Source organism: Eimeria acervulina, genomic scaffold (genome assembly GCF_000499425.1).
Source record: "Eimeria acervulina Houghton genomic scaffold, Eah_scaff117, whole genome shotgun sequence".
In the NCBI taxonomy this organism is placed as follows: Eukaryota; Apicomplexa; class Conoidasida; order Eucoccidiorida; family Eimeriidae; genus Eimeria; species Eimeria acervulina.
In genome coordinates this window covers 7,501-20,000 of record NW_013550353.1, presented here as the reverse complement: position 1 = coordinate 20,000, position 12,500 = coordinate 7,501, and the positions used below count along the sequence as shown (strand labels likewise).

At 42.5% G+C, this 12,500-nt stretch overlaps 3 protein-coding genes across 3 annotated transcripts in view; all 3 read left to right on the top strand.

Annotated features, from left to right (window-relative positions):
* Window positions 1-819, top strand: part of EAH_00018020 (hypothetical protein, conserved) — a gene marked incomplete at both ends in the record, with an annotated part of 2,064 nt that extends 1,245 nt beyond the window's left edge. Inside the window, 2 exons of the mRNA XM_013397541.1 lie at window positions 1-562; window positions 773-819. The exon at window positions 1-562 is cut by the window's left edge and continues 1,245 nt beyond it. Of these exons, the coding sequence (XP_013252995.1) occupies window positions 1-562; window positions 773-819 (609 nt within the window). The remainder of the gene's footprint in view (window positions 563-772) is intronic.
* A 3,933-nt stretch (window positions 820-4,752) lies between these two features.
* EAH_00018010 (NAD-binding domain-containing protein, putative) lies at window positions 4,753-7,128 on the top strand (the record flags this gene model as incomplete). Its single annotated transcript, XM_013397540.1, has 3 exons — window positions 4,753-5,340; window positions 5,758-5,959; window positions 6,458-7,128. The coding sequence occupies 3 exons, from the start codon at window positions 4,753-4,755 to the stop codon at window positions 7,126-7,128; spliced, it is 1,461 nt and encodes a 486-aa protein (XP_013252994.1).
* A 3,442-nt stretch (window positions 7,129-10,570) lies between these two features.
* EAH_00018000 (acyltransferase, putative) overlaps window positions 10,571-12,500 on the top strand; it is a gene marked incomplete at both ends in the record, with an annotated part of 2,314 nt that continues 384 nt past the window's right edge. The window contains 3 exons of the mRNA XM_013397539.1: window positions 10,571-10,690; window positions 11,619-11,882; window positions 12,420-12,500. The exon at window positions 12,420-12,500 is cut by the window's right edge and continues 42 nt beyond it. Coding sequence (XP_013252993.1) covers window positions 10,571-10,690; window positions 11,619-11,882; window positions 12,420-12,500 — 465 coding nt within the window. The remainder of the gene's footprint in view (window positions 10,691-11,618; window positions 11,883-12,419) is intronic.

Genomic DNA, 12,500 nt, shown 5'->3' with positions numbered 1-12,500 from the left:
GCAGCAGTAGCTGAAAACAAAGAAGAAGGCGCAGCAGCAGCAGCAGCAGATGCTGACGCGCAGGCGTGTTGCAGCACGGCTCAAGACGGCAGCAGCAGCAGCAGCAGCAGCAGCAGCATCGATGGTGGTGCTGTGCGGCGTTCTGGTAGCATCAGCAGCAGCAGCAGCACTTCTTCTGTTCCTTGCAGCAGAAGCAGCCGGAGCCGCAGCCCCCCCCACAGCAACAACAGTAGCAGCAGCAACAGCAGCAGCAGCAGCAGCGATTGTTGCTGCTGCATGCAGCTGTGGGTGGAGCTATTAGGTTTAAGAGACAAGGAGACACCGCAGCGCTTCAGACTGCTGAGCGGCAGCAGATATTCTTACTACTTTCTGTCTCCTCCTATTTTGCTGCCAGAGCGCGTCAAGGTGCTGCAGCTACGTCTCTTTAGATTAGCCCCACAGCAGCAGCAGCAGCAGCAGCAGCAGCAGCAGCAGGTGCGGTGGAAGGAGGTGAGGGAGCTGCTGGCGCTGAGAAGAGTTGTTATGCCTCCGGGGCCTTCTTGTCTCGTTCAGTGTACATTCGGTAAACCCTAAACCCTAAACCCTAAACCCTAAGGCCTTAGGGATGAAGAGGCATGCATACAGTGGAGACGAAAGATTTGCATATAAATGCACGGGGTGTCTCCTCACCTCTCTTTTTGTCTCCTTTTACTTCTGCTGTCTCCTTTTTAATTATTTTTTAAATTTCAGCTGTCTCCTTTGGCTGTCTCTTCTTCGCTTTTTGTCTCCTCAGGCATTCCGGGCTGCAACAGCATTTCGCCGGCTCCACCTGCGTTGTGAGTCCGCTGCTGCTGCTGCTGCTGCTGCTGCTGTTGCTGCTGCTGCTGTTGCTGCTGTTGCTGTTGCTGCTGTTGCTGCTGCTGCTGTTAGTGCTGCTGTTAATGCTGCTGTTATTGCTGCTGTAGCTGCTAGTGCTGCTGGTATTGCTGCTGCTGTTGCTGCTAGTGCTGTTACTGCTGATACTGTTGCTGCTGGTGCTGTTGCTGCTCATGCTGTTGCTGCTGCTTCTCTTGCCTCTGCTGCTGCTGCTGTTTAGGTTGCAGCAGTCTCTGTCTTTTGCTGTCTCCTCCCGCGGGGAGACATTTAAATGGATTCGTCTGAGGAGGCCTCAGAGGAACGCTTTGCTGCAGCAATCAGCAGCAGCAGCAGCAGCAGCAGCAACCCCTGCTGCTGCTGCTGCTGCTGGAAAGCAAGGAGGTGCAGCAGGAGAGAGAGTAAAGAAAAACATTTGGGGTGTATCTGCAGCTCTCCGCGTGTTGAGGCAGTGTATAGTGTTACCCTTTTGCTGCAGCAGCAGAGATGCTGCTGCTGCTGTCTGCCGATTGTATGTAAAGACTGTTAAGGAGACAGAGTGCTTAGACCTTATTGCAAGTAAGCTGCTGCTGCTGCTGCTATTGCTGCTGCTGCTGCTGCTGCTATAGCTGCTGCTGTTGCTACTGCTGCTGCTGCTGTTGTTGCTGCTGCTGACATTGCTGTTGCTGCTGCGGCTGTTATTGCTGTTGCTGCTGCGGCTGTTATTGCTGTTGTTGTTGCTGTTGTTGCTGCTGCTGGGGCTAGCAAGAGTTAGCAAGAGGCTGCAGGGGAGACAGAGAAAGAGCAGCAAAAGAGAGACAGACAGCAGCAGCAGCAGCAGCAGCTGCTGCTGCTGCTGCTGCTGCTGTCTCCTTATGTCTCCTTTTGCTTCGTCTGCCTCTCTTTCTATCTCCTTTGATCTTACTTTTATTTTTTTGTGTTTTTCCCTCTGTTGTTTTTTTGTTTTGTTTGTTTTGCTTTTATTATTTTTATATTATTTATTTTTTTTATTATATTTGCTGCTTCTTTATTCTTGGTTGCTGCTGCTGTTGCTGGCTGTCTCGTTTTTGTTGTTTTTCTCTGTCTCTCTTTTCTTTACTCGTTAAGAATACCATGTTGCTGCTGTTGCTGCTGCTGCTGTTGCTGCTGCTGCTTCTGCTGCTGCTTCTGCTGCTGCTGCTGCTGCTTCTGCTGCTGCTGCTTCTGCTGCTGCTGCTTCTGCTGCTGCTGCTGCTGCTTTTGCTGATAGGCAACTCCATGGCTTTGGCTCTGTACGAACCCTGAGTTGTTAGCTGTCTCCAAGGCACTTCAGCAGCAGCAACAGCAGCAGCAGCAGCAGGAAACGCAGCAGGCGCTGCTGCTCTTTTTGCTGCTGCTGCAGCAGCAGCAACCGCATCAGGCGCTGGTGCTCTTTTTGCTGCAGCAGCAGCAACCGCATCAGCTGCTGCTCCTCTCTTTGCTGCAGCAGCAGCAACCGCACCAGCTGCTGCTGCTCTTTTTGCTGCAGCAGCAGCACAGTAGAAGCAACCGCAGCAGGTGTTGCTGCTCTTTTTTCTGCTGCTGTTGCAGCAGCAACAACCGCAGCAGGTCTTGCTGCCTTTTTTTCATGCAGCAGCAGCAGCAGCAGCAGGCGCTGCTGTTCTCCCTTCTGCAGCAGCAGCCACCGAAGAAGCAACTGCAGCAGGCGCTGCTGCTCTTTTTACTGCTGCTGCAGCAACAATTGCATCGGTTTGCGCAGCAGCAGCCGCTGCAGCAGCAGCAGCAGCCGTTGCAGCAGGAGCAGCAGCAGCATATGTGTATGTTTTTGCTTCAACTCATTTTTCAGTCCTTTGCTTCTGCTTCTGCTGCTGCTCGTTTTGTTTTGCTGCTGCTGCTTTTGCTCTATTTTGCTGCTGCTGCTGCTGCTGTGGAAGCAGAGAATAGGCAGAGAGACAGACAGCCGCAGGAGACAGCGAAGAAGAGACAGAAAGAGAGACAGACAAAGATATAAGTAAAGAGACGAATAAAGATATAAATAAAGATATAAATAAATAAATAAATATAAATAAAGAGACAAATGAAGAGACAGATAAAGAGACAAATAAAGATATAAATATAAATAAAAAGAAAAAGGAGACAGAGAAGGAGACAGTAGATTATATTTTTATTTTTGTTTGTTTATATTTATTTCTGAGTATTATTTATATTTGTTTATTTAATTATTAATATATTTATAATTATAATTAATTATCTTTATTATTTTTTTTTATTGTTGTTTTATTTCTCTTATAATGTATTTATTTATTTATTTGTTAATATTTCTGCTTATTATTATTATTGATATTACTCTTATTATTACTCTTATTATTATTATTATTATTATTATTATTATTATTATTATTATTATTATTTATTATTACTATTTATTATTATTATTATTTATTATTATTATTATTATTATTATTATTATTTATTATTATTATTATTTATTATTATTATTATTACTATTTATTAGTATTTATTGCTATTGTTATTATTATTATTGTTAACATGATTATTATTATTTATTATTATTATTTCTTTATAAAGAAGAGACATATCTCTCTACTCCGGCAAAAGAAAGAGACAAACAAAACAACAAAAATGAACTTCTTCTCTTTCTTAATGGTATTACTTCTAAAGAGGCTTTGTTGCATTTGTTTATGCACGCATGCATTTATATTTGCATGCATTTCTGTATATATATATATATATATATATACCTTTTTAGAAGCACACATATATAATATCTATAATAATATATACATAAAATATATATGTATATATGTATGTGTATATAGATATGCATATATATATATATGCATATGTTTAGCGAAGAGTGCATAGGAACCCCCTCAAGAGTAGCAGGTCCTGGGGTCAGTAGAGAAGTGTAAAGAGAAAATACTTTAGCTGCTGCTGCTGCTGCTGCTCTTGCTGTTGCTGCAGCAGCAGCAGCAGCAGCAGCAACACGCCCCCCTGCAGCTTGTGTTATGTCTCGGTAAAGGTATTTGTAGCGGTCTTTTATTAATAAAATTCAGATTTTATTATTTTAAATAGTAAAAATAAAGACAAACAGCTTCTGCTGCAGCAGTAGACACAACGGAGCAGCACAGCTGTCGCCACCTGCAGCAACAGCAGCAGCAACAACAGCAGCAGCAACAGCAGCTGGGGTGTGGATTATTAAGACAAATAAACGAAAAACAATAGCTAAATAAATATTTAAAGTTAATTAAAAGAGTAATAATTAAAAGAAAGAAAGAATAAGCGAGACGAAGACGCGTACGAGACGCCTTACTGCGGGAGCTGCTGCAGACGCACGGGAGCTGCTGCTGCTGCTGCTGCTGCTGCTGTTCTGCTGCTGCTGTTCTGCTGCTGCTGCTGCGGAGATACCATCTAGCAGCCTATTCTCCTTAATTTGTTATTGTTTGTTTGAGGAGACCTCATTACAATAGTAATATTTCTGCAGCTGTTATCCCTGCCCCTTGCTGCTGCTGCTGCTGCTGATGCTGCTGCTTATAGTGCAGCAGCAGCAGCAGCAGCAGCAGCAGAGGTGACCTTGGATCTGCTGGGGGATTGACGCGTTGTTATGCTTATATATTCATTTCTGCTGCTCCTTTATCTTTATTAGTATAGAGGGGTTGCTGCTGCAGGGACAGCAAGGGCGGTGAGAGCAGCAGCAGCAGCAGCAGCAACAACAACAGCAGCAGCAAGGGACGGCAGTCTTCTCGTTCATAGGGCAACACCCTGCAGCAGCAGCAGCAGCAACAGCAACACGACTTGAAGCAGCAGCATAACTCGTGTCCCAGGTGTATCCACACCTCTCGTTGTTGTTTTCTATCGATTCCTAGCCGCTGCTGCTGCCGCCGCCGCCGCAGCAGCAGCAGCAGCAGCAGCAGCAGGAAGATGGGTCTTGTATCAGATTTTTATAGGGGTCAAACTGTGCTGCTGACTGGGGGCAGCGGGTTCGTTGGGAAGGTAGTGCTGTGCCGTCTGCTGCAGCAAGATAGCTGCAGGAAGATATATTTGCTGCTGCGGCCTTCACGGGGTGTATCTGCAGCTGCTCGCTTGCATGATACTATTTTAAAGAGCGATGTATTTGAAGGTTTAAGAAAAGAGAAGGGCTCAGGGTTTTCTTCTTTTGTCTCTTCTCGTGTTGCTGCAGTTCAGGGTGATTTGCTGTCTCCAACATTAGGTTTATCTGCAGCAGCAGCAGCAGCACTGCAGCAAGAAGTATCAGTAATATTACATATAGCAGCATCTGTACACTTCAATTCTCCGTTAAAAGAAAATTATAATAGTAATGTCTTAGGCACTCTTCATACTCTTAACTTCGCGAGAAGGTGTGCTAACCTACAAGTATTTATTCATACTTCTACTTGTTATGTTAACAGCGATAAGACAGGCACAGTAGAAGAAAAGATAATCCCCCTGCATTGGAACCCTCAAGACCTTCATCTGGCTGTCAGAAGGTTCATCGATATTGTCGATAAGGTATACGCTATTAGGGTTTAGGGTTTAGGGTTTAGGGTTTAGGGTTTAGGGTTTAGGGTTTAGGGTTTAGGGTTTGAGTTAGGGTTTAGGGTTTAGGGTTTAGGGTTTAGGGTTTAGGGTTTAGGGTTTAGGGTTTTGGGTTTACTACATGTATGACAGTTTACATGGATTAGGGTTTTGCATGCTATCGGGGTTGTCTTTTAAGGGATAGGGTTTACGGTTTAGGGTTTAGGGTTTTCAGGGTTAGGGTTTAGGGTTTACGGTTTAGGGTTTAGACAGTTCCTAGTTTTCACAAAGGCTTTACAGGGTTTAGACATTGTAGAGGATTTCGAGGGTTTAGGGTTAAATGTTCATGGTTTAGGGTTCATGTGTTAGGGTTTAGGGTTTAGGGTTTAGGGTTTAGGGTTTGCGTGTCAGGGGGAGGCAGAGGATGTTGAGGGTTTAGAGCGGCAGCTGTTAGGACGTTTTCCGAACACTTACGCCTTTACGAAGCGTTTATGTGAATTATTAATTGCAAGAGAGTGGCAGATAGCTAATGCAGCAGCAGACCAGCAGCAGCAGCAGCAGCAGCAGCAGCAGCAGCAGCAGCAGCAGCAGCAGCAGCAGGAGAGCTTTTTCGGTGAGGAAGTGTCTCCTTTTCACTTCCCGATTTGTATTTTGAGGCCCTCCATCATTGGCTGCGCGTACAGACACCCGAAAAGAGGCTGGGTTGATAATGTTAATGCAACAGGAGGCATGCTGCTGCTCTGTAAGCACTTCCTGCTGCTGCTGCTGCTGCTGCTGTTGCTGCTGCTGCTGTTGCTGCTGCTGGTTGTGGGGGTGATCGGGGTGGGGGCACTTATGCTGGTAGTGCTTCTGCTGCTGCTGCTGCTGCTGTTGCTGCTGCTTCTTGTATTGGTGATGCTGCTATCCTCGATCAATTGCTGCTGCTGCTGCTGCTGCTGCTGCTGCTGCTGCTGCTCTTGATGCTGCTGCTGCTGCTCATGGGCTAGTTGCTGCTGTGGCAGTTGAAGCGGTCTTCTGTTGCTCTTTGTTGCTGCTGCTGTTCCGTGCTCGCCCTTGGCCTCACGGTCTAGGGTTTAGGGTTTAGGGTTTAGGGTTTAGGGTTTGTGTGTAGGCGCGTTGGGGATCCTTCAATGTTTACCCGCTAATCCTGATTTGATAGGAGATCAGGTCCCTGTAGATGTTGTAGCAGATTCTTTAATTGTTGCTGCTGCTACTGTTGCTGCTTCGCATGTAGTGCTGGCGCAGCAAGCTGCTGCAGCAGGAACTGCAACAGCAGCAGTAACAGCAGCAGCAGCAGCAAAAGGACCTGCAGTAGCAGCAACTCGCGCAGCAGCAAAACATGTAAAGCCTAGCTGCATGCTGCTTCCAGTCGAATTACCTCCTCTTCAGCACGTGTCTCCAGCAGCAGCAGCAGCAGCAGCAGGAGCAGGAGCAGCAGCAGCAGATCCTTCTGCCGCAGTAGTTGCTTCGGTAGGCCCTTGTTCTGCTGCACCTGCTGTTGCTCCTGCGGGTTGCAGCACAGCTGTGAAGACGTCAAACCCATCCCCGGAAGCAGCAGCAGCAGCCGCAGCAGCAGCAACAGCAGCAGCAGCAGCAGCAACAGGAGGGAGGCCTGGGGTGTATGTAATTCACAGCTGCAGCAGCGACTTAAACCCTACATACTGGAGAGACTTGCTTGTGCACGGCAGAGAATATAATTCTCTCTGTCCCCTCTTCTCTCGCATTCGGAGACATCTTACGACTCCTTTCTTTGATATGGACTTCAAACAATTCAAAAGGTAAACAGATTCCTGCTGCTGCTGCTGCTGCTGCTGCTGCTGCGGAGGATGCTGCTGCTGCTGCGGAGGATGCTGCTGCTGCTGATGGGTCTGCTGCTGCTGCTTCTGGACGCTGCTGCTGCGGAGGACGCTGCTGTTGATGGGGAGGCTGCTGCTGCTGCTTGTGTTGCTGCTGATGAGTCTGCTGCTGCTGCTGATGGGTTTTCTGTTGCTGCTTGTGCTGCTGCTGATGAGTCTGCTGCTGCAGCAGCTTCTACAGCGCTGCGCACATAACGTCTTAATAAATAAATAATTAACTAGTTATTTATTTATTTATTTAATTATTTGTTGTGTGCAGACGGTTTTACTTGAAGCAGAAGCTTCCGGCTGCAGCATTATCTGCAGTGTCTGCTGTTTTATTGTCTCCTTCATCATCAGCAGCAAAAGGCATATCATTGCTGCAATCAGGTTTAATAAAAGCAGAGAAAGCAGCAGAAGCCCTTCATCATTTCTCTTATCAAGAATGGATATTTAAACAAGAAGGCCTACCGAAGATGCATGCAATGCTCTCGCCTGAAGAACAACAAACTTTCTTTCTTAATGTTAAAGATATCAACTGGCGAGAATATATCCATCTCTTTTTCTATGGGATTGCTCGCTTTCTTCTTCACGAACCTTCAGGTGTATATGCACTTCAATATACTCTTCATTTCCTCTATATATATATATATATATATGTTTGTATATATATGCATTATTTATGTGCAGCTATATATATATATATTATATATGTATATCTATGTATATGTATATATACACGTTTATATATGTGAATATGTATGTATGCATATCTATGTATAAGTATATTTATATAATATATATATGTATATATATGTATATATATACATGCATATATATACATAGCTATGCTTGTACAGGTGAATATATAAAATACATCTATATTTATATGTATATATATATATATATGCGTATGCATGCATATATCTATATCTGTATAAATATATATATATATATATCTACATCTGAATAAATAAACAAATAGATATATATATATATATATAAATATATATATATATATGTTTGCTGCTGCGTTATGCTTGCTGGGGTGTATGTGCAGCTTGTCTCCCTCCTCCTGCACCTTTATTATATATGGATGCGCTGCAGCGACATTTGCTTGAAACCCCTTTAACGCCTCCTGTGCTGTCTGTTCCTCTTCCGTCTTCTTTTATTTTCGTCTCTGCTGCACCTCCTCTTAAGGCACCTCCTAGTGCTGCAGCAGTTGAGACATTTGTGCTGCAGCATAAAGACCTACAGCCTCTTATTGCTGCTCTCGCCAAATATAAAATGCAAACAAGAAGAAATAAATCTTCTACATGTAAAACGTAACAACACATCAACATATACATGCATGCATGCAAATATATATATAATATATATATATATAATATATATTGAGTTGTGTTTATAGAAATGTTTTTCTTCATCTTCATGTAGAATCCTGCACCATAGTTCCTGTCAAAACCTCTGAGCTACTCATATAATATATAATATACATAATATATATTATATAGCGTATCTAGTCTATATTTTATAGTGTATATAGTATATATAATATATATAATATAATATATATATATATATATATATGCACATATATGTATATATGCATGCAAATTTATTCATATATATCTATGAATATTTTTTTACAAGTAAATGCATATATATATATATGTATGCCTGCAAACATATGTTTACATATGGCTGCATGCATTTAAAGAGATGCATATATATGCGTGCATGCATGCATCTCTTACTTGCATGCATGCATGCATATAAGTGGCTGCATGCATGCATGCATGCATGCATGCACGGGTGTGAATAGGGTTGTGTGTTATTAATATTTTGTTTGTTGTTTGCAGTATCTGAAGAAGAAGCGCTAGCAGAAGCTGCAGCTGAAGTGCGGTGTATGTACACCCGAATGGCCGGGTGTATACAGCCGCATGTTGTATTTCCTCTTGCTGCTTTGTTTCATCACTCGTTTTCTTCTCTCTTTGATAGGGTTGTAGTAGAAGAAACAAATATGCAAAAGCTTAAACGCGCTGTACAGACAGCTGCAGGCCCTGTCTTCCTCCTCCCTACACACAGAAGCTATATGGTAGCTTCTAAACCCTAAACCCTAAACCCTAAACCCTGAAGATCTGCACACCCTTATGTTATTCTAAAGCTCAATTAACAATCCTCTTAATTTGTTTGTTTTAGGGTTTTTATTGATGTCTTACGTTTGTTTTACTTGCATAATTTAGTTTATTCATATACTATTAAATATTAATTATATATATATATTTATTTATTTGTTTATTTCTTTAGGACTTTCTCTTAATGTCTTACGTTTGTTTTACTTACGGCATTCCTTTGCGTCTTTATTATTAAATACTTATTATTAATTAATTAATTAATTACTTTATTTATTTATTTATTTATTTATTTATTTGTTTATTTGTTTATTTCTTTAGGACTTTCTCTTAATGTCTTACGTTTGTTTTACTTACGGCATCCCTCTGCCTTACATTGCTGCGGACGAAGCCTTTGGGTCTATTCGCTTTGTTAATCGTCTCTTAAGAAGAGGAGGTGCATTTTTTGTCTCTAGAGGCGGAGACAAGCAGCAGCAGCAGCAGCAGCTGCAGCAGCTGCTTGCTGCAGTAAGGAAACAGCTGCTGTCTCTCTTTGTTAATTGCATCGCCCGAAGATACGGGGTCTTAGAAGTTTTTCTAGAAGGAGGAAGAAGCAAAACAGGTATCTCTTCTTGTGTCTCTTTCTGTCTCCTTTTTGTCTCCTTCTTGTCTCCTTCTGTCTCCTTTTTGATATTTTTTTTTGTCTATGTTTAATATCTTTTTTCTCTCGTTTTTTGTCTCCTTTTGTCTCCTTTTTGTCGCTTCTCTGTCTCCTTTTTGTCTCCTTTTTGTCTCCTTTTTGTCTCTGGTTGATCTCTTTTTTGTCTGTCTTTAACTCTTTTTTTGTCTCTTCCTTTTGTCTTGTTTTTGTCTCCTTCTGTCTCCTTTTGTTTCTTTTCTCTTTGTCTGCCGTTTATATATATTATACACATATATAATATATATGTATACGAATTTATATTTAGATTTTATTCATGAGCATATAGTTGTGTATATTTATGTGTATATATATTTGAGTATAAATAAATAAATATATATAATATATAATACATAATATACAGCATATATATATTTAAGAAGATGCATTAATAAATAAATTAATATTAATAAACAACAATCCTGATTATAAAAATGCATTTCTTTTATTAAAAGACAAAGCCGTAGAACGAATATCTTGTAAGGATAACTGAGGTGTACAGGGAGATCAAATTTTTGTGTTTTGTTTCAGGGCTTTTGCTGCCTCCTAAGAGGGGCATTCTATCAACTGCATGCAACATGGTTTTAAGCGATTCTTCTTTAGATGTTTTGTTCGTCCCTATCTCTATTTCTTATGATAAAATTCTTGAAGCAGAGTCCTTCCCTCAAGAACTACTAGGAGAACCGAAGAAAGCAGAGGTGAGGAGACACCAGAAGAAAAGAAGGAGACACAGCAAAAATAACTGTCTCCTTTTGTCTCTTTTTGTCTTTTTTTGTCTCCTTTTGTTTCTCGCTTAGCCTCTTTTTTGTCTCCTTTTGTCTTCCTTTGTCTCGTTTTCTTTCTTTTGTCTCCGTTTGTTCTCTTTGTCTCCTTCTGTCTCCCGTTTGTCTCTTTCTTTTGTCTCCTTTTGTCTCTCTTTGTCTCCTTCTGTCTCTCTCTGTCTCCTTCTGTCTCCCGTTTGTCTCTTTCTTTTGTCTCCTTTTGTCTCCTTTTGTCTTTCTTTGTCTCTCTTTGTCTCTTTTTTTTTGCTTCATTTTTTGCGTCTTTTCTGTGTAATATATATATATAATATAATATATATATATATTATATATATATTATATTTTCAGGGTTTAGGAAGAGTGCTTCGGGCTGCTCGTTTATTTGTGTCTCCTTCGTACAAACAAAAGTTAAAGTCTCCTCCTGGTGGGAAGGGACTGTCTCCTCAGTTTGGTCCGGGCTTCAGACCTCTTGGTGCTGCTTCTATTAATGTTTTACAACCTATTAGCTTCAGAGTAAGCCTTCATAAACCCTCATTAACCCTAGCAAACCCTAATAAACCCTCATTAACCCTAGGAAACCCTCATACACTTTTTTATTTCCTTGGGGCTTCAGAGTAATCCTAGTAAACCCTAATAAACCCTCATAAACCCTCATAAACCCTAATAAACCCTCATAAATCCTAATAGACCCTCATAAACCCTCATAAACCCTCATAAACCCTCATAAACCCTCACAAACCCTAATAAGTGCTAGCATACCTTAGGATAGTTCACACATCCCATAATTAGGGATAAGGGTTAAGGGTTTAGGGTTGTTTAGGGTTTAGGGTTTAGGGTTTAGGGTTTAGGGTTTATGTGTGTGCAGGAGTATTTGATGGGTCGGTGGAGCGGCGAGCCGCAGCTGCAGCAGCTTTTAGGGGCTCTTCGTCTTGCATGCGTTTCACCCTTAGCTCAATTTCAATCTTTACCTCCTTTAGTAGGACAGCCCCGTCTCCTTAGCCCTCAGCAGCAGCAGCAGCAGCAGCAGCAGCAACAGCAGCAGCAGCAGCAGGCTACAGATGCTAAGAGTTGTGCAGCTTTGAGGGCTCGCGGGGCTCTGCCAGTTATAGAGGATTCAGTTAAGCGGAAGGTGAGGTGTATATACACTTCAATTTGTTTTTTATTTTTTATTTTGTTTCTTCTCTCTGCTGGGTGCATGCAAGCATTTAAATACAGCAATTGATGCAGTTGCTGCTGCTGCCGTTGGAAGCGCTCCTGTTACTGTTGCTGCTGCTGCTGCTGCTGCCGTTCCTGTTGCTGTTGCTGCTGCTTGAGGTGGTGAAAGTGCTGCTGCTGTTTGAATTATTATTGCGTCTTTTGCTTCTTGAACGTTTGCTGCTACTTACTGCTTGCTGCTGCTGCTGCTATTATTTCTCCTCCTCCTACTGCTGCTGCTGCTGCTATTGTTGCTTCTACTCTTGCTATGCTGCTGCTGCTGCTGCTGCTATTGTTGCTTCTACTGCTGCTCTGCTGCTGCTGCTGCTGCTGCTGCTATTGTTGCTTCTACTGCTGCTATGCTGCTGCTGCTGCTGCTATTGTTGCTGCTGCTGCTGCTATTGTTGCTGCTGCTGCTGCTATTGTTGCTTCTACTGCTGCTCTGCTGCTGCTGCTGCTTCTGCTGCTGCAGATATGCGAGGATTTATCTTTGCTGTTGATGGGTCGGCTGAGCGAGGGTTTGTATATAACGCCTACGTCTTTGGTTTGCACT